At 47.1% G+C, this 22,288-nt stretch overlaps 1 protein-coding gene across 1 annotated transcript in view; it reads left to right on the top strand.

Moving 5' to 3' along the window:
- CNTNAP2 (contactin associated protein 2) overlaps window positions 1–22,288 on the top strand; it is a 1,612,013-nt gene that overhangs the window by 767,052 nt on the left and 822,673 nt on the right. Inside the window, exons 7-8 of the mRNA XM_045834058.1 lie at window positions 4,102–4,245; window positions 6,113–6,377. Of these exons, the coding sequence (XP_045690014.1) occupies window positions 4,102–4,245; window positions 6,113–6,377 (409 nt within the window). The remainder of the gene's footprint in view (window positions 1–4,101; window positions 4,246–6,112; window positions 6,378–22,288) is intronic.

Raw genomic sequence — 22,288 nt, 5'->3', positions numbered from 1 at the left:
ATTCCAATTTTTAAAAGAACAAAATTTAAAATGTGGGGTCATAGAAACATTGGCAGTCACAGCCCCATTTGAGTCCATGATGGAATCTATGAATATTCACACACACACAATGCTTTCCAGACAGGGTCTGGATCCTGGCATTTGGGGGACACTTTGAAGCCCACCAACATATAGCACGGGGTCTGAGATCCTCATCTGTGGACTAGAGTGCCAGGACGTATTTGCTAGAGACTCTGGGAAGACGTTGAAATTTACTAAGACAGACTCAGCACAGACTCACCTTACTTCTGTTTGTAGAGCTGCTGATCACTGTCCTCTCAGATACTGCCGTTACTGTCAGGAGCTACAGTCAAAGTGGTTGCCCTACCTTCGGGTTTCTACATGTTTATCTCAATGTACAGGGGTTCTGTTTGCTTATTTGTTTGAAGAAGATGAGAGTTCTGCACTAGAGTCAGTCTCGGCGTGTTCGCGCACGTCTCCTTGACTCATCCACACAGTAACTAGACTCACACCTCGAAAAGAGCTTCTTATAAATAACAGACACACTCCTGTCACTCAGGAAATTTCAAGGGTTTTAGGAGCCTTATGCCAGGAATGGGGGCCAAAGAGCAAATACATATGTTATACCGCACCACTATGCAGTATTTCTGTCATATAGATGTAATAACTATAAATAACTTCGGGAGCATGCACGATAGGAAAATGCAGAGATGAGTTCTGAGTGGTATTTTTTTGTTTAATGTTATCTATTCCATTTAAAGCTTACACCACTTAACTTGCAGCAATGGCCGGGTTAACTAGTCGTGCCCGTGGGCCAGTACGAGCAGGGCTCAGTGCACTGCCTTCAGCGGTGACTTACACCTCACCCCTCACCCTCCCAGAGATGCGCATCAGGGGAGAAACAGTAGAAATCAGGGGGCTCCTTTGATGTGACTCTGTGTGGGAATCTTTTTTTTTTTTTGCGGGAGACTGTGCTTAAGAGTTCACCTCCCTCCCCTCTCCGTGGCCCCGTTACACCGCAGAGAAAGCCGGTCACCATTCGCAGTCAGGCTGCCAGGTGCAAGGGGAGAGGGTACGGGACACATAGGTGGATTCACCCGTCTTCCTCCTTCCTCCTGTCAGCCCGTGGTGTCAGAGGGCAGGACAGCAGTCTGGCACGTGGCCTGGCTTCTCATTCTCCCTTAGTTAAATCCCAGGATATATATACCACGTGGGGTGTTAGGCCCTTGCCTTTGTACCCATAATACATCTCTTCTTGGAAAGGAGCAGATGGCTCCCCCTGGTCCACTCAAGGACCTGCCTAGGAGTGTGGGGGAGTCCATTGCGTGGGCTCAAACTGGAGTGAAAAGCCTGGTTTGAATCGCCTTTTGACCTCCATCAGGGGTGCAACAGTGGAAAAGTCTTATCCCTTGCCTATGAAATGAATGTAATAGCATGTTTATTGTAGGGCTATGTGAGGAGGCCACAGGAAGGCATAGAAGCCACCGAATATGTCAGCTGCAATTCTGTTTATTCTCTTTCATGTAAAAGGAGCCCCTAAGCAGATAGCCCTGGGCTCAGATGGCAGCACCCCGGTCACCAGTCCCCCACCCGCTGTTCTCTTGCTGCCCCTCCCTCCCCACTGCGAATCCCTGTGGCTTAGCTCCTCATGCCCCTGTGGCATGCCAGCCAGTGGGAAGGAGAGAGGGCGGAGGAAGGCCGTTTCAATTCTAGCCCTTGGGGCCACACCCCGCCCTTTCACTCAACCCTCCTGAGACCACAGCTCGCTTCAGAGAGCTTGGTAAACACCATACGTTGTCTAGGGAGCAATGTGTGGATCTGAAAGGCAAAGTTTTTCCCTAAAGAAGGTGGGGAGGAAGGATGCTTAGAGATATCTCGTTGTCTGCCATGCTTTATAAACCCATGGTAGTTAACAAGACGGTGAATGCAGTTAGTTTTCAAAGTCACGGCTATCATTGAATGGCAGTACCCGTGATAAGTAGGTCATTTGAGTCATATGACTATCTGATGTTTAAGAATTAATTGCAGCAATTTTTACTATCAGAATAATTACAACATTAGAAAATACTTTGTGGTCCAGCCACTTTATTTTACTGGTGAGAATACACAATGAGAAAGAAGTGATTCGTTGCATTAACACACAATTAGTTGTGTTAGGAATTGGGATTTGAACCCACGTCTCTTAGAGGTGAACAGTCTGGCAAACTGAGGCCGTGATTCCTCACCAGGGCACCTCCCATGAGGCAGGGCATGCGCCACCGGCTGCTGACAGCAGAGACACAGAGGCATGTCTGAGCCATCCCCCACAAAGGAAAAGGAAGACCCCCTCGGTAAACCTCGCACACAGAAAAGGAGTAAAGCAAGCGTGTTCAACTAGGATTCAGTTACATAATTCAAAACGTGGTGCTGCACGTCATTAGGGATAGAAGATTTTATCACTGTCAACTGGGGCGGAAACTGATCAAATAAGTCGTGGATAAGAAACTCAACACTCCAAGTATCAGCAGTTCTTACCTGTGGTATTAGGTACACCTATAGCTCCCTCAGAAGGTCAGTTCAGTGCCACTGGAAAATATTTCTTCAATCATTCTATTATTTTGGTTATTCTCTATTTTTTTCTTTTACGGTTTTCTAATTTTTAAATACATTCTCAGTTTCCCCCTTTTCTTCCTACACATAAACTTTCTGGTAAATGATATATAACTAACCATTATTTTTTTTTATTTTATTAAGTGATGTCTTTTTTTCTATATTATCTCATGAACCATCATTAATTTCTGCTTTTCTTCCCCCTAAATCGAATTAGGCATGTAAAATGCCAGGATGCTGTGTAATAGAACATGATCATCTAACGGCCTTCTAGAACTAAAAGATCTTTGCCCGATGTATCAAATATGTAGTCTTGACATTTAAAACTGCCTTAACTAGTGCTTTCATTTTCAAAGCTTTCTAAGAAAAATTCATAACGGTAGCATTGAATGATAATGGTAAACACACATAGCATCTAGATTATATATCTTGATATTACAGCTCTGATTAGTAGAACCACATACTACTTTTTCATTATTAACAGTAAATGTCATAATTGGCAATGCATGAAGAAGTATAATTTTGTATTATATAAACATGGTATTACAATACTGTAATTTGACCAAAAATGTATGGAAAAGTACTCTTTTTACAGGCAATAGTAGCTGGAGAGTCACAGGAAGAGATATTAACCTTACTCCTTAGAATTTAGAAGACCTATAACATCTTTAAACCTGTACTTCTCAAGTTCCAGCCACCAACTTTTAAGATGTTCCTGATCAATATAGTAATGAGACTAAATGAACTGTTGTCTGTGTTCACCGTAAATCTAATGAATTTTTTACTTTAATGCTCATTAGACTGTAGTAAGTCTGGCTAGCATGTGCCAGGAAAATACAATATTCCTTGCTTTTGGCTGTACTTCTATCAACTTATATATTAGTAATGGTCATCTCCTGATGACTAGAAGCATTTATTGATAGTATGTCTTTGAGGAATAAACATAAAAATTATTTTTAATATTACTTAATCAAATATGTTCGCTGTGGGAAATGTTTTGAAACATTCTCAGGAAAATTTATAAATTGCCTTTTGGGTAGCAAAAACACCAGGGATTGTTGCAGTTCTCTTGTTCAAGTTATAATCTAATTGCCAGAATTAATGATCCTATTATTCAGCTCAATAATGACATAAATTGATATGCAGCAGATTTTGGAGACCGGAAAACGTGTATTCAGGGTCCAGCAGAAGGCAGGCCTGCTTGAGAGTGGTTGGTAGGGCAGTAATAATAGGGGTGTGATCATGTATGGTTTTAATTTGAACATTTCACCTAAAATGTCACGTGGTGTGCTTGAGTGTGATATTGTTGTGTTATGGAATTGTGTGCTTATGATTTCATAATAAAAGATTTTGTTATAAAAAAAGGGGCATTATCTGTGCTGGACCCTGTATATTGGTTGATGTAAAGATAACGGACCTTACCTATGTTAATCGTTTTGTCTAGTTTACTGTGAATGTTATTTTTTTTACAGTCGCACACAGCGTGAGTGTTGATGTGTGTTTTCCTCACAGATCACCTTTGGAGGCATACCTTTCTCCGGGAAGCCGAGCTCCAGCATTCGGAAGAATTTCAAAGGCTGCATGGAGAGCATTAACTACAACGGCATCAACATAACGGACCTCGCGAGGAGGAAGAAGCTGGAGCCCTCCAACGTGGTAAGACTTTTGACCCCCGAAGCGTTGGCTCACAGGAACGTCACAGAATGTCCATGCCCTGTGCCCTGCTGTACAACAACGTCCTAGCATTTCCCCTCATGCTGGGACGGGCCCCAACCGTGTAGAACTGGCTGTAGAGTTACTGGATGTGCTGGTACTGGCCGTACTCTGAGAATCACCCCCAGTGCTTGGGTTGACTTGGCCTGAACTAGACGGTGAGTTTCATTCAGAAGGGGCACAGCATTTTAGCCCGGGTGTCCTGGATCCCTTCTTTCAGAAGGACAGGTGTCCTTCTGTAAGGGAGGTGCTGAACTTAAATTGTCACCGTCCTGGTTCCAAATGTCCCATCACACATGGCCCACGTGTCTTGTTTATGGTGGGATTCACTATTGGAAAAGTGTAAACACCAGGAGCTTTATTATAGTTGCTTCCATGTTTCCAGAGATAATGCATCCAAGTATATAATAAATTCACTCTTTGTCATGATTCTGAACATACCAAACACAATATGATTAAGTAAGAATTGGCCACCACAGGCTGGGGAACGCTGTGACCTAGCAGCCCGCTCTGTTCTTCTGGCTCCGGTGCCAGTAGCTTCCAGGTTTCCCTGTTTCGAGGAAGAGATCGAAAATCAAAGGACACTCTGGCATGCCTGTCTCCTTGTGCCTTTGCTCAGGACTATTAAAAAATATCAACCTAAAAATCTAGTCTGTGTGCCCTAGCAAAGTAGCTTAGGTGGCTGGAGCATTGTCCCATACACCAAAAGGTTACAGGTTTGATCTCCGCTCAGGGCACATACAGAGGTTTCGGGTTCAATCCCAGATCAGGGCACATATGAGAGGCAAACAATGGGTGTTTCTCTCTCTCTCTCTTTCTCTCTCTCTCTCTCTCTCCCTCTCCCTCCTCTCTCTCCCTCTCTCCCCCTCCCCTCTCTCTCTCAAATCAATAAACATGTCCTTGGTGAGGATTTAAAGTAAAAATCCAGTATGTGTGTTCCCCTAGCAGCAGCCACGTCACCCCAGAATGTTCTCTGGGCGAGTCTGGCATCCCAGAGACCCACACACCTGACGGCGCCTGGCAGCAGGCGCTGTGTGTGCAGCAGCTCCGATGATCTCCTCACCCCACATTCGAGCCTAGGGTCTGGCCCCCTGGTGACTAAACAGAGTTTCCGTGAACATTAATTCATGATGATTTAAGCATAGTTCGTGAAAATTTAAATGGCGTTTTGAGTTGACTAACAAAATAATCTGAAATAATCACAGTCAGGCTGATGCTGAATAGTTAATATTTATAAATAGGTGTGGGTATAAAACCCAGGATTATCTGCCCCATGATATCAGTTTATTAAATAGCAACCACATGACCATGGTCCCCACGGAGACCAGAGCAGTATATATATCAACACACATTTGACTGGGACACCCAGAGGAAGGCAGTGACGCCTCCTCCCTGGAACACGCATCATTGGCAAGGGGAGGCGAGCAGCCTCTCTCGGCCGCCGTCTTCAGAAAGCCCAGCGGTCCACGCTCCAGCTCTCAGAGCTGCACGGCCCGTCCCCTGGTCAGCCTGTCCCCTGGTCAGCCTGTCACAGAGACTGCCAGTCTGTCAGTTTCATGATGAACTGGGCTCTAACCACCCCCCCCAACTTGATGGCCAAACTCCGCAGCCTTCTAGGTACACAGTCCAAGTAGATTCCGGCCACGGGATCCCCCCGCTGACTTCTCGTCACACTGCTGCGCGTGGGAGCTCGGGCCAGGCGAAGCCCTGCTTTGCAGTCTGCAGAGCCGTAGCCCTGCCTGCCGTCTGCCCTGCATGCTTGTTCCACTCCGCGTTTTCCTCAAGGAAGGCCCTTGTGTTTGTTTCCCAGGGAAACTTGAGCTTCTCGTGCGTGGAGCCCTCCACGGTGCCCGTCTTTTTCAACGCCACCAGCTACCTGGAGGTGGCCGGGCGGCCCCACCAGGACCTGTTCGCGGTCAGCTTCCAGTTCCGCACGTGGAACCCCAATGGCCTCCTGCTCTTCAGCCGCTTCGCAGACAGCTTGGGCGACGTGGAGATCGACCTCACCGAGAGCAGAGTCGGCGTCCACATCAACGTCACGCAGACCAAGATGAGCCAGATAGACATCTCCTCAGGTCAGTGGCACCGCTCTGGCACCGGGGCGATGTCCGTGCGCTGTGTTTGTTTCGTGCTGCTGGGGCGGCGTTACTCGCCGGCGGGTCCGGCTGGACACTTCCTTTCGAGGTTCGTTCTTGGTTGCCCTGAGTGCCGATAAAACGGGGGAAGCTTGGAACTTATTTAGAGGGTGGGGTGGGGTGGGGGGGGCGAGGGGAGAAGTTGGTTGAGACTGTCTCAGGGCACCAAGGTCTTCTGCTTCATCTAAATTCAGTACAGAAATCGGTATTCCTTTCAGTGGGTATTTTGCTTTTAAAAGAAAAGCATGTTTTTATTGTATTGACATAATAGTATCTGGTGTCTTTTGACTTCATGGACATCCAAATATCTTTTACTATCAGTAATAGGATGATAGTAATTTGATTATGGCTTCGAAGGTCTATTGAACTGCATGAATCAAAACTTCAAAGTGATTTTGCTAAGCGTATACAGATTTCCAGGAAAAAAAGCAAACGAAGATGAGGACAAGATGTATGTATCAATTGAGTAGGGTGATTTTTAAACTTGACACCATAGTGGTATGATAAAAGGAGGCCTTGGAAACGTTATCTGAGGACTTAGCAGCCTCGGAATATTCTTTGAGTAATGTGGTACAAAGAAAGTTGAACTGCCAAGTGAGACGTTCTGAAAGAAAAATTCGACATGATGTGGGACTGATAAGCGGCAAAAGTTTCACACCATTTCTCTAGGTGTCTCTTGCTGTCACTGTGTTTATTGTAGGGAGGACTACTCAGAAGACAGACAGAACTAATGTTTGTGAGCGCCTCGTACAGATGTAGGAAACACAGAGAGGAAGGTCATGCCCAAGTGCTCGGCTGCGTGACCTCTGGCCGAGTCGAAGCATTCCCGGTTTGTTCCCTGGTGACACCACCCCATGTGTTCCCTTGCCCCTGCCCCTCACCCACCTCATTATTTGTGTTCATGTCACTTCCCCTCCGTGGTGGCAGCTCTTGGAGGGCAGCGGCGGCGCCCGGTCTGTCTCGGGCATGTAGCACGGCACGGGCAACAGAAGACGTGTTTTTGGGAGTGTCTGTCCAGTTCAGCACAGTGGTCCTCTACCAGAATATCTCGTGCTGACAGATACGTGTGCTTTCTGTAAACCGGGTTTGTGTTTCCGTACGGCCTGTCTGTGTGGGCTGTTACTGAAAAAACTCAAGGGAGATGCAGGAGCCATGCACTGAGAGGCGCTCCTGAACTCAAAGCTGTTGTGGACTCTCTAGCTATTTCCCTTTTTCTGTGTTTGCTTTGTTGGTTTTGCTTTCTCCCTGAATGTTCGGAGTCAAAATGATTGATCAGCCGTATTTTATCACGACTTCCCAGTACAAATTTGCTTGGGGAGATTTAGAGCAAATAGAAAATATCTGGAGAGATCGGAATACCACGTTCAACAAAGACACATATGAATATTTACCGCAGTCGGAAAACTCACCACGTTCTCTTATGATTAGTGATCCTTTCCCAGCGATTGAACAATAAAAACGGGCACCGAGGCCTCCCTCCTGCCGCGCTCTTAACAAACCCGGCTTTCTGGAACCGCTGTGATGGAGAGAGCGGGTTCTGAAACACAGTGGTCAGGAAACACTAATCGAACTGGGTCTAATCTAGGGTTCCAAGGTACTCTCCTCTAATTTAAACTGCGTTTATTCAAAAATAAAAACTGAAGAAATCCAGTATTTACCAACTAATCTACCTTAATAGATTAGTTTCACACAGTTTCTCTAGTGTGATAAAATTGGACTCCAGAAATTTGTGTCAATTTAGTCGCCAAGAATCCGTGCAAATTAAGGGAAACTGATACCAAATATATTTCTGTAGTCTTGCTCATTTATTATAATGAGAATACCCTAATGTTTCAAGTAGTTCCTGTTTTTTCCTTATACATGTAGTGGAAACTAAGATCTCATCAGACACCACTTGCAAGTTTGAGAAATTTTAGTAGGTAAGTAGATACACAAACTTTGTAAAAAGGTATCTCCTATACTCATTTAAACTATGTTTATTCAACATTAAAGGAAAGAGAAAACAAGGGAATCCTGTGTGACAACTACATTCACCCTACAAATAGAGTCCATAGAAGATCATTTTCATCTGTATTTTAATTCATTGTACCAAGTTCAATTAAATATAAAAGCAACTTAGTGTAAGTAGCCACAATGAGAAAATAATTAATTTAGACAAAGAAATTGACTTTAGATGTACTCTACTAACTCGGATGTTTTCTTTTCTTTTTTCCATTAAACAATTGCCATTGTCCACTAAATGATTTCATGACCTAAAAACAAGTTGTGACCCACAGTTTGGCAAATACTGACCTACAGATTTGCCTTCTCCATTGGAGTTGGAATTTTTTTAAAGTTCTAGTTCCCTGGGGGCATTTGCTTCATCACTTTATGTTGGAAAACTAAATCTTTCAGGAACAAATTATAATAGTAGTAAGAAAGTATTACATGTGTATTACTATCTGATGTATAGCCAAACAAACAAACAAACAAAAAAGTAAAACCCTACCTACCTACCAGTTGAAATAAGATTTTTCTAGTAAAAGGCCTCAATTTGATGCTACTAGCTCACAAACAGACGTGTGGAATGATAATCTAAAGCTGTGGTCTGCCCATATTAATAAGGTCCTAAAACGTGATTCGGCATTTATTTAGTGGAAGGAAAGTTAATTCTATTAATGACCTTTTTCACCTATTGGAAAAGAAATCAAGTTCTATCCGTGTAAACAAAGCCTTTCGGCAAAACCAGCCAGCGTCTGCCCCTCCTAAATCAACCCGGGGCGGGCCAGGCTGAGGTGCTCAGACCTCCGCGCTTTGTTTATGCAGACACTGCTTCGGTGTTAGAGCGACTTTTCAGCATCCGCCCTGCACTGGGAACCTGCGTTCAGCAAACACGGTCTTCGTTTGTGTTTCTCCCTCCAAAGAGGATCTTTTTGTCATCTTGTTTTGATGTTTGCTGTGTGAGCCTCAGAGTTCCATCCGGGTGTGTTAAGGGAAGGTGCCTCGGTTGTCTGGGGCCGCCGTAGTAAAATGCCAAACCAGAGAGGCGTGTATCTCTCATAATCCAGGAGGCTGAGAGACCAAGTTCACGGCAGTGGGACGGTCAGATTCCGGTGACGGCTGTGTTCCAGGTTGTAAACCAGGGGCTTGGGCCTGTGTCCTCACCTGGGGGGAGGGTTCTAGGGACCTCTGTGGTGTCTCTTGTGCACCCTTGGTGAGAGCTCCACCCCCGTGACCTGACGGCCTCCCGAGGCCCCCTCCGAACACCACCCACTGGCCCTTAGTGTACCAGTGCAGTTGACCTTGAACAGCATGGATTTTTTCCCCAATAAATAATGTAAATGCACTTTTCTATTCCTTATGATTGTTTAAAATAACAGTTTCTTTTCTCTCGCTTACTTCATTGCAAGAAGACAGCATATAATACATATAGTAGACCAAATATGTGTGAGTCAAATGTGTGTTTTTATCAGTAAGGCTTCTAGTCAACAGTAGGCTCTTAGTAGTTCCGTTTTGCGGGGAATAAAAGTTATCTGGGCTGCATGTTTTATTGCACTGGGGGGACTGGTACCTGGAGCCCCTGTGCTGCTCAAGGGCCAAGTGTGTATGGATGTAGGGACACAGACATTCGGACCACAGCACAAGGAGGAGACTTTTTCTTCGCTTTTTGTGACCCGTTCGGTCTCAGTAAATGCATTTTCCTGAAACTGCTCACCATGCTGTCTCTCCTAAGCAATGAGAAGGTCTCTTGGCTTAATTTGATGACCATTTGAAAACGTAGTTAGTTAGCACATTAATGTTTTAAAGAACGACGTAATTCCAGTTTTAAAAGTTCAGTGGTCGCGTGCTTCATGAGGTTACTTTTTCATCGCATGCAGAAAGAAAAGCCTAGCTTGTAATACCCCTTTTTATGTTTTAGTTGCTTATTGAGAAAAAGAAAAAGTAGTTTGGAATCTTTAAGATGTCCCGTGCCTGAAACAGGCTAAAAATTAATCGATTCGAGTATGGATTACCTTGTTCCACAACACCAAGTCAATTGCTAGAAATCAGTATTGTCTCTGAAGTTAAGAAAAATAGTTCAGAGAAAACATTAAGCTTAATCACAGCTAATTCTACTCTAATAGCTTGCTTTTCAGACAGTTTTTTTTTTAGGAGAGGTAGAGGGAGAGAAAGGTAGATAGAAGAATTCATATATAAAAAGGCATTTTGCCTTGAAACTACTGCTAGCTATCAGAGAACGACAGATTTTATGCTCTCTCTTAGTGATGAACCAGTGAATTCAAATCCCATTATTTCCAAATAATCTTCATGGACATCTAAAAAAGTAGCCAACATTCATTTGTAGATTTCTTCATTCCTGGATAGACTTGTAGATATATACGATGTTGAAGGAAAACTTGGAAATGTATCGTTTTCAGGTGCAGAGAGCAGAACGCGGGTCCAGATGCTCAGAGGAAGGTGGGGAGCAGCACAGGCTGATCCTCAGAGCCCCGTGTTCATTTTCATTAGGAGCCAAGATTTGTTCTAGAAAAGCGTATCTCCTCTTATTCATATCTCTCTATATAGGCGTATATAGATATAAATATAAATAACCGTGGATGTTTCTCCAGCACAGTTTGCTTATTTTATTCTCTCAAGTTCACAAATAGACTGGCTGTGAGAGCCACGTGGTGCCAAGTCAAAAGCATTTGAGTGCATAGTGTATTGCTCGTGGGTAGCCTCACCTAGCTGACTTGTTGTTATGTTTCAGCCCCTGAAGTGGCTACAGCGTCCTCATGCCAGCCCAGTGGAAATGTACCTTTAATTATACTTCAGCGCGTGCTGGTGCATTTTCACACCAATAGAAGCATTATGTTCCAACGTGAAAGAGAAAAGAGACTGGGGGTAAGCTTTGTGATATTAGATATTGACTTACTCTTTCCGAAGAAAAGGGGACGTTTTAATTTATAACCACACTCCGGGATACTGTCTCCACTCTAGTTTCTACAAGGTTTCTGGGTCTTTTTAAATGCCCTGTGCCTTTTTCAGGGAAGATAAATAAAATACAATTCTGTGTATGTGTGTATAATAATTTTTAAAAATGGCAAGTAGAAGCTAAAATTTAGTAAACATAGGAACATAAAATGGGGAAAAAAACTCCCATTGAGAACATCTCATTTTATTTTTAAGATGTTTATTTATTTATTGTTAGAGAGAGGGGGAGGGAGGGAGAAAGAGAGGGAGAAAACATCAGTGTGTGGTTGCCTCTTGCACACCCCCCACCGGGGACCTGGCTTGCAACTTAAGCACGTGCCCTGACTGGGAATTGAACTTGTGACCCTTTGCTTCTCAGGCCAGCATTCAATCCACTGAGCCAGGGTACATCTCATGTTTTATAAACTAGTTTACTATACAGATAAACTAGTCAAAAAGAAAAAAAAATCAAACATCACTACTTATAAACTAACTACAAGACTGGCTAACTAGCAAAGAACGCAGCTCAGGAACCCAGAACTTAATCTTTGGATGCAGCTGAAGCGACCTCCCAAGCAAGAGAAGGCAGGGCACGGGAGCGGCTTTGCCCAGAGGCCCGTCGTTTCCCGTGGGTTAAAGGGCTGACCGAGCAGGGAGCACGCTAAGTGAAGGAAGCCAGTCAGAGAAGGACAGTGTCCATGTGATCTCAGTGATATGTGGACTCTAAGGAACAGCACGCACAAACAGGACAGAAGCGGACTTGCAGAACGGAGAACAGACAGTTGTTAGAGGGGAGCAGGCTTGGGGGATGGGGGGAGAGGGGAAGGGACTAAGAAGCACGAACCGGCAGTTACAGAGCAGTCACAGGGATGTAAACTACAGCATAGGGAACACAGTCCGTAATACTGCAGTAACTGTGTGTGGGGCCGTTGGGGTGCCGGAAATACCAGAGGGGGTCACTTTGTAACGCGTGTGATGGTCTGACCACTGTGCTCTACGCCTGAAGCTAATACAGAATAATATGGAGTGTAAACTGTAATTGAAAAAAATTAAATAAATAAACATGTTTAAAGGGCAGCCATTGCTCTCACTGATAGGTGAGTGAGTGGTAAACTTAAGCGATATAGATTGTTGCAGTAGACAGAGAAGTCAGCTGGGCTGGCTAGGGTTCTCCAGAGACACACACCCAAGAGGATGTGTATGGAGAAAGGAGGAGATCAATTATTAGAAGGGATGGGCTCACGTACTCATGGGTGGAGGCTGCGAGTCCCCGGATCTGCAGCTGGCCAGTGAGCCCCCAGGGGGGCCTGCAGTGCAGTTTCCCCACCAGCCCCAAGGCCCGGGAGCCGGCAGGGCGGGTGGTGCGGGGCCCACTCTGAAAGCCTCGGGCCTGCGAGCGAGGAGCTGCTGTTCCAGGTCACATGCGAAGGCAGGGGAAGGTCGGTGCCCAGGCCTCAGCCACAGGCACGAGCGGGAACCCCCCCTTCGCAGCTCTGCCCTTCAGCTCCCTTCTGGCCTCAGGCTGGACGAGACCCGCCCACATCCGGGAGACTGAACTGCTTCACTCAGTGCACTGAGCGAAACGTGGATCGCATCCAGAAATAGCCCCTCGGACACACCCAGAACAACGTTCAACCAAACATCCGGGCACCCTTTGACCCAGTCAGGTTGACACGTAAAATTGACCATCTCCTTCATTTTGAATGTTTATTTTTTGCCATTGAGTATATAATTTTGTTTTAAATAGTTAACATCATACAAAATAGTGTCGTCGTAGGGCAGTCAGAGAGCGGTTACCTTCGTGGTCAGAAAGAATACAGAGTCATTGTTTGGGAGCTCCTCCCAAACCCCCACTCCCCGCCTCAATCTTAGGAGGAGAATTGTCCCGGGGTAATGAACTTGACCGGGAGTTCTGCTGGAGCAATGGTACAGTGGATTATCATCCACCGTTTTTCTGTGATGCTTTTTCAGCAACTTGAGCAATCCCACGTGAGACGGATTCAGGCAGGGTGGGTCATCTGTTGCTTCATTGTAATTCATTGTGCAGATGAGCCTTCTTGGGCGAGAGACCCACGGATTCGGGTAGAGCTACCCAGGAACCTCTGAAATTAACTCAGCGCCAACTTAAGGAATGACGACTCCCATGCCGTCTGAGAGGTTCACCACACCTGCGTCTCCATGTCTGTCCTTTGTTCATAAAAGCTTTTAACACGAGCATTTTGGAGGAGCCACACTTTACTGCTCAGAAAGTACTAACCTTTGGCGACATGGTATCAGAGAGTAACTCTGTGTGGACCGATCTTTTATCGTTACTCAGTGTTATGATTTGTTTTATTCAGACGCATGACCCTCGAGACCCTGCTAACCCCAGCACAGCCCCTGGTTGTGGACTCCCGCAGGTGTTCCCGGGCCCCCTTTCTCCTCTGCAGCCTCTGTATGTGCGCTCTTACTCCCCGAGGCCTCATTTTTACCGGCGTGCACCTGGGCTGCAGTGTGTATTAGCATGCAATTCGTGTGTGAAGTTTCCTGAAGGATGCTGTGAACCTGCCAGTCTTTCTTCCAGCACTTCCAGTCTTGCTCCCAGTCTTTCTGGGATCCTTTCAGAGGAGGGCACCCTATTGCTGAACCTCTGTGCAGAGGCCGGGACTGTGCTACCCCGAGACATGCCACCCCGAGACATGCCGCCCCAGTGCGGGGCCCCTGAGTGGATTCCGAAGCATGGCTCACTCGGATTCCCAGCCACCTTCTTCTCCCCTCATTCCAGCTCTCTGCTGCTTTATGTCCAACTCTGAGCTCGCTGACCAGAGTCTAGGCTGCAGCCTCTTCACGCTACACATACCCCTCGTGTACTTCGGGCACAAGCGCTAACCATCCCCCAACCTGAAACACCGCTGGGGTCCATCCTTGCACAGATCTGTGCTCACTCCCAACCTCACTCGGTCTTCTGTGTCAACGGATGCCTCTTGCCTCCCGGCGTGCAGATGCGGCACGGTGAATTGGGCAGAGGGGGCGGGGGGAGAAGGATGGGTACAAGCAGGGGATCAGCGGAGTGCACACAACTCCCCAGGCTTTTGTTTGGGCTGGGCACCGATGGTCCGCTGGCCCCACAGCCAGGATTCCAGCAGAGAGGAGCCTGCCGGTTTAATGTCCTACCTCGTTATGGGGCAGGCGTCAGAAAGCTGCCTGGTTAGGAAAGGCAGGCCCCGGGAGCCCAGCAGTGGACACCAGCCTGCTCCTGGGCTGTGCTGGCACATCTGTGAGCCCAGCTGTCCCCCGAGGAGCTGGAACGGTGGAGGGATGAGGCGCAGGGCCGGCCAGGTGTTTCTCAGTCCAGAGAGAGCAAGGGTGGCGGCGAGGGGAACGGATGGCTGCTAAACGCTTCCGCCGCGGCTCTGGGCGCTCGCTGTGCTCCATCCTTCACGTTAATCGTCTCGCGTGAGGCTCCGATGACCTTGTGCGTTAGGCATAAAACCTTCCTTCTCGCTCATTTATATCAATGCTAAAGCCATTCTGCTGGTGACCCAAGTTCAAAACCTTGAGAAAGTCAGATTTTGTTCTTTATCTGTGCCCAGCACTTGGGCAGATTTAGCAAGTACCCCCAGTTCTTATAAAGTGCCTCATCCATCCATCCTTTCCTTATCCTAGTTCAAAAAAAAAAATCACCACTTGAAAAGGTAATCAAGACCATCTTCCTTGCACAAAGGAACGCTTCCTCCCAATCATCGGCCTGTTATTATGATACACTAGGTGTGCGCGTAGGCGCCCGAGCCAGCTTGCCCACCGGCTGGCGCTGATTGGGGTCTTTCTCCATTCCAGTCCCGGGTTCAGTGAAGCCGATGTCCACAAACGCGTGACGTCGTTTAGTTCAATGACTCCTCAGGACAAAGACCCTTGTGATCTGTGTGGTACAGATGACAAAACAGAGGCATAAAGACGGGATAACGCATCCGGAGTTTTCCAGCTGTGGAAGAGCAGAGTGTGAGAAGGGATTCGGAAAACCCGAGGCCACAGTCAGTCCCCATGGCTCCCCCACTCTGATTTCACCCCTCGCATTCATTCAGCACACGGGCTCCCATTCACAAGGACTGGGCACTGTTGAGTAGGTCGCACCTGAAATATTTGTGGAAGGCAGTACCCCACCCCAGTGATATCGTCCTGTTTCATTGGGGTCCACCGAGGAGCCCTCAGATAAGCTCCCAGTTCTGCCTCCGCGGCATGCTCTACACGAGGGTGCAGGAACCGAGCCCGGCTGGAGTGGCTGGCCTTCGTTTCTCCTGCTTCACACTGTGCTCTCCAATGACGTCCCGCTCTCTGCCCAGAATCTCTTTCCCTGTGCAGTGTCCCGGTCCTCTCTCTGCTACCCCTGCTCATCCTCCACGGCCTGGTTCCAAGTGTCATTTCATATCAGCATTAGGGCCGTTTCCTTTCCCAAATCCCAGGGGACAAGCTACCCTCCTTCAATACTCACATCTTGAATAATAACGCTTTCTCGTGGTTGCCTATTAACTTGGAAAGTCCTGCATCATCATGCCTCACGCACCTCTGCACCCCTCGGGCTCACCGAGACACCGGACAGGGTGTAGGGATCCCTGTTTTCATCACTGGCTTTTCTCGCTGGTCTGCACTTGTGCATTTGCGGAGTTTCCCCTCCTTCTCTCCACTCTCCGTGCCTCTCACGAGTCCGCAAATTCCCTCCTGATCAAAATTCCAAAATGACTGTTTCCACTGTGTCATATGCCCACTGAAAATTCTTCCAGGAAGACCCAAAATTTTAAGGGTAAATTCCGCGAGGCCTCCCCCCAAAGCCTGAACACTCACTCACCCCATGGCGATCTCAGATTCTTCTAAGATTTAAAATCACGCTTTTGTTTTTACTTGTTGGGCGTTGTCGTCTGCTGGCCGGAGGCGTGCCCCCACTAGAGGAGAATGCCCTGTCTCCTCCAGCTTTGTGAGGACAGTGATCCTGTCTCCTGCCTGCCTACCTCCGAGCCTCGTGCCATGTGGCGCGTCCCAAATACCCACTTGATCGATTCTTTTTAATGAACTGGTACCGAGATGTTATGAACTGTAACTTTATAATTCTGTTGTCTTCATCAATTTATATGAACCGAATTCATTGTGAAGTGAGAGTAGCAAGTATCTTGGAGGAAATAATTGCTTAACTGTGGGAGGCTAATATGTGTGAAAATGATCAAGACCTGAATTTTGATGGGATAGTTTTATACCAAGAAGAGTGATGTTTGTGAGATACTGAAGCCTGGAGCTGTACTGAGCTATTGTGGGAATAAAACCAGCACGCATATGCATTAGCCGGAACTGTGTTCTCAGGAGCAGGGCACGGAGTAAAGCCTTGAAATGAGTCGTATCCCCTTTCTATTTATTTTTCCACAAAAAAAAAGGAAATGTGCATGAATAAAATTAAATTGGCTTTAATTCTCTTCTTCAGACTTGGGAAGGCCTTCGACTGGATAGCTCCCGGCGAAAATAAGGGAATCAGTTTTCTCTCCCTTCTGCCGAAGGCCCCGGGTCCCCAGCCAGTTCTGCACACGCTGAAACAGAGCCCTCCCATTGGCTGAAGGGGCTTCCTCTCACTTGCTCCGTCAAGAGGACATAGTCTGGGACGATCGGCTCATGCTGCCTCTGACTTCTCCTGCCTGGTAACTGCAGGCAGGAACCCCTTGTCTGTTAGGCGACTAAACACGCGAGCATGCGCTTCGGAGTAACTTCACAGGAGGAGCTGTGTGTGGGCACGGGGGAACACATGCCCCTCCTTCACCCCCTCCCACATCCCCAGCACAGGCGCTCTTCTGTCTCAGCCCCACCCGAGACCACGCAGCACGCACACGCTGGACGCCCAGCACCCTCACGTGGCCACGATGGGCAGAAGAGCGCGAATGGCCTCTAGTCTGTAGGACGCAGTGCCCTACGGGGAAATGCGAACTCTGGGTCAGGCGGGCAGGTAGCTCTGCTGGCAGGTGAGTCTCTTCCCAAAGAGCTACGTGTGCTATTTCATGCAGGATAATCAGCACCATGGGCACACGTGTCGCAAATGGTGTGTCCATAAAAAGCCTGATGAGGGAAATAAAACCCTTGATAGTCTCTATAAGAAATATTTCCCTACGGAGGCTGAAAGAAAAATAAAGGTGCTCTATATCTTTACATATTGTTTGATTGCCTGGAGCAGTTCTGTAATACTCAGTGCAGTTCATTGCCTAGTACAGCCAGTGGGCATCACTAGGGGGGAATAAAAAAACCAACTAAAGAATGTGAGCCCCGTTACTGCGAATGAGTGAACCTCCAATGATGGGTGCAGCTGACAGTTCGGTGGGTGTGGAGGGGTGTGGAGGGGTGTATGCCTGCTTCTGAAAAAGCCTTCAATGTTTAATGATGCAGCCACCTTAACATGTAATGATTCTGCCTCCCATGGAGCACCGCAGGGCCTCCACTCGCCAGGTTTGAATGATGTGGAATAGAAGAGACTGAATCGGTAGGATGATGCGACATTGAGCAAGGAAGAATCATAGTCCTTCCTGAACTTCTGTGGCGTGCTTAGTTTTTTCCTGCCTCCTCCTCTGCACATGTGGGCATTTGCTATAAAGGGACAGAGCGATAGGAGCTGGGATGACTCCATGTGCGAAACCACGTGCGTGTGCGTCTGCAGGAGCCAGCAGGGCTGCTGAGGACGGGGCGTGTCAGTCCTCACTCCTTCACGGGCCTCCGGGAGCCGACCCAGCGGCATGTGACGCGTGCACGCGAGGAGGCACCACCGTTCCTAGCTTTTCTGACACCCTTTTCCCTCTTAATAAAGCCATGATTATTGTTGATACAGGGACCTGGGGGGAAGACACCTTGAGGGACAGATTCTCTGAAGGACTGACTGTTAACTGGGGGTTAGTTCGACCCCTGAGAGAAATTTGCCACCTGCTGGACAACTACTGGTGTGAGTGTCACAACTTGGGGGGGAGGGGTCGTGTGTGCTGCTGGTATCTCGGGGGGAGAGAGAAAAGATGCTGCTCAGTACCCCACAAAGTACCGGAGAACCCCCAACCCCGGCCAGACAAGGATGCACGTGGCCCGCAGTGTCACCGGTGCCCAAGCTGAGCGCCCTGACCTGCGAACTGTTCTTTGTTACACTGTGAACAGGCAGTGCCCGGAGGGGAGGCCCCGGGCTCACTCCCTCCCCTGTGCGGACTTCCACCTTCTCCTGTACCCCAGGAACAGGCTGACAAAACCTGAGACTCGAGGTTCTTCTAGGTCCCTGTAGCATTTTTCTTTCCTTTCTCACTTCTCCCCATGTCGTGAGGGGTTTCCTCCTCCCCTTTTTCTTCCCTGTCTGCATCTGCTTTGGAAAAGCCCAGGCTCCTCCCCTTTGTTTCCAATTACTTTCTCTGCGAAGGTTCTGCCCCTCAAAGCAGTGGAGAGACATAGTTCCCTTATCTCTAGCCAGAGCTAATTGTGCAGCGAAATAATCCTCCCAGTAAACTCTCTTCTTCACCATCCTATACCATGTTTTATTTTTCCTTTTTTATACAAACTGCAAGCTCTGCTTTTCTAAATATTTGAACTCTGTAGTTCCTTGTGTCCCTGTAACTTGTTCCTGCCCTTTTTACTGGCAAAAGGTACAAACATGAATTAAGTGTCTTTGTGGGAGCTTAGCTTTAGGCAGCTGATACTCATCTAAAGGATAAAAATGATTGGTTGTCCACATTAGATTCAGGAGTTACAAAAAGGTAATTAACTATAGTTATGGTAAGAGAAAGATAGAATTTCAGAGTGGAAAAGAGCCCTAACTGCCATCCCTTTGTTTCTAAAACGGGTTCTGTAGCAGGGTAAGTTGAGGGGCAGAAAGACGTAAGTGAGGCAGGACACAGCGAAGGAGAGCACGAGCCCTGGGCGCTGGCTCCCGCTGCAGTCCGGCTGCTTCTGAGAAGAGTGGCCATCTCCTCTGAGGGGGAAGCTTACTAGTGTCTCCTCCTGCCCACGTGCTCCTTCTTGCTCTTCCCAGCTCACCAAGGAGCCTCTTCTCATTGCACAGCAGTGCGCCCCTGGCATGCCAGTCCTTTCCTCAGAGGGGCCGACCTTCCCGCCCTGCCCTTCACCACGCCGGGCCCCGACCTCCACAGAACATTCACACCCCACTGCTGAGAATCACAGACAGAGCAATCACAAGGAGAGGAGCAGTCACAGTGCTCCATACTGCTCCTCTCCTCTGCACGACGGTCGTGTGAGCTGCAGGTTGCACACACATCTGCACGCAGGCATAGACACCATCGCACACACTGTCACACATGCACACAGGCTGTCCTCTCCTGGAACATGCTCGGTCACATGCTGGGCACCTGGTATGTGCTAAGCACGGAGGTTAGACACACAGAACCCTCATGGAACCAATGACATCATGAGAGAGGGGAAATATTAAATAAATGTGTAAAATACCTGTAGTTGAAAATGAAAACTATCAAAGAAATAAGTGAAAGTATTGAGTGGCAATGAGTAAACAGTAGTAAATTTAGACTTCAACATAAATGATATAAAAGGGCCAAGCTAGGACAGGAAACACCTAAAGTACAAAGACCTACAGCTTAAAAGTCCTTAACTATGAAGGGGTTGTAAAGAAAGGGAGGTGGGCAGGAAGGAAGACCTGTGTTTGCAGAGGTAGGTTGATGCCAGACCTTGGAAGGGGTCGCAGGCTACAGGGATACGGTGGGACTGGAATTCATTGAAGGACTTCTTCTCGGGTAGCGCCACGAGCTGAGGTGAGGGCTCTGGCTGCCGGGTGGATCCCATGTGGATGGACAGGATGGCATGATAGATTACGGAACGGGGTTATAGACAACAGTGGGGAAAAGGAGACAAGTTAGAATCTTGCCTAATCCAGGTATCAGGTAGCGCTAGTTTTAACTAAGATGACAGCAGTGGAAATGGAGAGAGGTTACAGGATTTGAGAAATATTTAAAAGGCATTGAACCATCACATGTTGGCAATAGATTCTATGTGAAATTTGAAACAAAGTTAGCAATCAAGACTGAATTGCAGGTTTCTGATTTGATTAGCGAGACACATAATGTGTTACTAGATATGTCAGTCCCTGTGGCTAATGTGGAAGTGAGTGGGAAGAAGAATTTCTCTAGAGAGAGTCCTGTTCTTTTTTGGACCTGTTACAGTTTATATGCCTTCTCGATATTGCATGGATGAGCGAAGACGTCAGGGACATGAGTCTGGAGCTCAGAGAAGCCAGGGCTAGAGTTACAGACCTGGGCGTCCTCAGCATATGGATGGTGTTGGACTAAATGACTTCGGTGAATAAGAAGGGAGAGACAGAGGAAAGACAAGAGTCCCAACCCAAGGCTCAAGGTAGTTCTTCTTTTCAGAATTTGGGAAGAGAATATAGAGAAGGAATGGACAATTAGGTAAGAAAAAAATCTAAGTATGATATCCTGGAATCTCAGGAGGGGAGTTGCTCAAAAACAATAGTTTACTGTTAAAACACACACACACACACACACACATGCAAAATACACCTAAGTAGTGCACTGTATAAAAAAAAATAAATACTTAGAACTTGCCTAAGTGTAAGGTGGACTTGAATACGGTATGAAAATTCTGCCCCTGCCTTCGCTGCCTCCTGGCTTTGGGAAAGACTCAAACAGGACCGACACCCCCTCTACCAGAGAGTCAACCCTGGCTCGTGCTGTTTGAAAGATGAAAACATTGTTCTCTATTGAGGATTGCCGGCGCTGACTTCCCGCCCATGCCCTGTTTATCCCGCTCCTCTCCCCTTTAATGACAAGTCAATATGTTTACTCAGAAAAGGTGGAAGTTAAAAAATAGATGAATAATCACAGAGACTGCGTCATAAGGGAAATGTAATAGTTAGAAAATGTTGGAAGTGGCCATCGAAGGAGATCAGGGGAGAAGGCTGAACTCTGAGAGGAGCCCCGAGTATCATAAAAGAAAGAGAACCCCAACCAAGGCCATGTTGTTTCGTGAAAAACAACTAGAGACAAACACAGCCAACCTGCAAGGGGCACTCTGTGACAGATATTGGGTGGTTGATAGGTATGCACCTCACGTAGTTGTCACAACAAGTTCTGAAATGGGTAATTAACCTTTGAGAAGGAGAAAGCCAAAACCAATAAAGGTTATACCAATCATCTAATTTCTAAAGTAGCAGAGTTGGTGCTTGAAACACATTTGGCTCTTTTCCTACCCTCGCAAACTTCCCAGTGCCTTGCGCTAATAAAAAGTAATGAAGAAGTGACAGATGTTCCGAAAGCCAGGGAGAACGTGGAGATACCGGGCAAATCACAGGATGCAGAGGAGGAACTGGCGTCAGGAAGATGGGGACTTAGCAGCACAGCGCCTCCTCCGTCAGGCGTAAGAAACAACGGGAGAAATAAGCGGAGGAAAGGGTAATGAAGTTAACATGGGTCTCGCATCCAGCTGTCGAATAACAACAAAAAGCCCACTGTAACTACATACGCCCTTTTCCGGGAATCCTTTGAAATGACTTCAGTTGCAGATGATAACGCAAATAGTGGCATCTAGTCAGTGTATTTCAGACAAGAGTCTATTTGAGCGGCCAAAGTTTGAAACTTCCATCCTTTACTTTCACCTGCATTAGCATAATTGTTTTGCGTCTTGGCCAATAGTTTTCTGGAAAGCATTTTCTAACGGGGAAAAAACGCACACGTAAAACGTAACTCTCATCGTGAATGTATTTGGCAGCCCGTTTTGCTTACAAATCCAAAAGACGACACCCCCTCCCGGGGACAGTTTTACATGGTACTCCGGTGTGCTTGCAGTGCGGGCGCCACCGGAGCCCTACACTGGGAAGAGCAGCCAGGGCTCCCTCTGGCTCCCGTGCACTCGTTTAGAAACGGGCTTGTCTTTGGGAAGCCTCCCTGGTTAATTTTGAA

Source organism: Phyllostomus hastatus, unplaced genomic scaffold (genome assembly GCF_019186645.2).
Source record: "Phyllostomus hastatus isolate PE091 unplaced genomic scaffold, TTU_PhHast_1.1 phas_contig_1021, whole genome shotgun sequence".
Classification (NCBI taxonomy): domain Eukaryota; kingdom Metazoa; phylum Chordata; class Mammalia; order Chiroptera; family Phyllostomidae; genus Phyllostomus; species Phyllostomus hastatus.
Note: the sequence above shows the minus strand (reverse complement) of the source record. Positions and strands in the feature narration are given on the sequence as shown.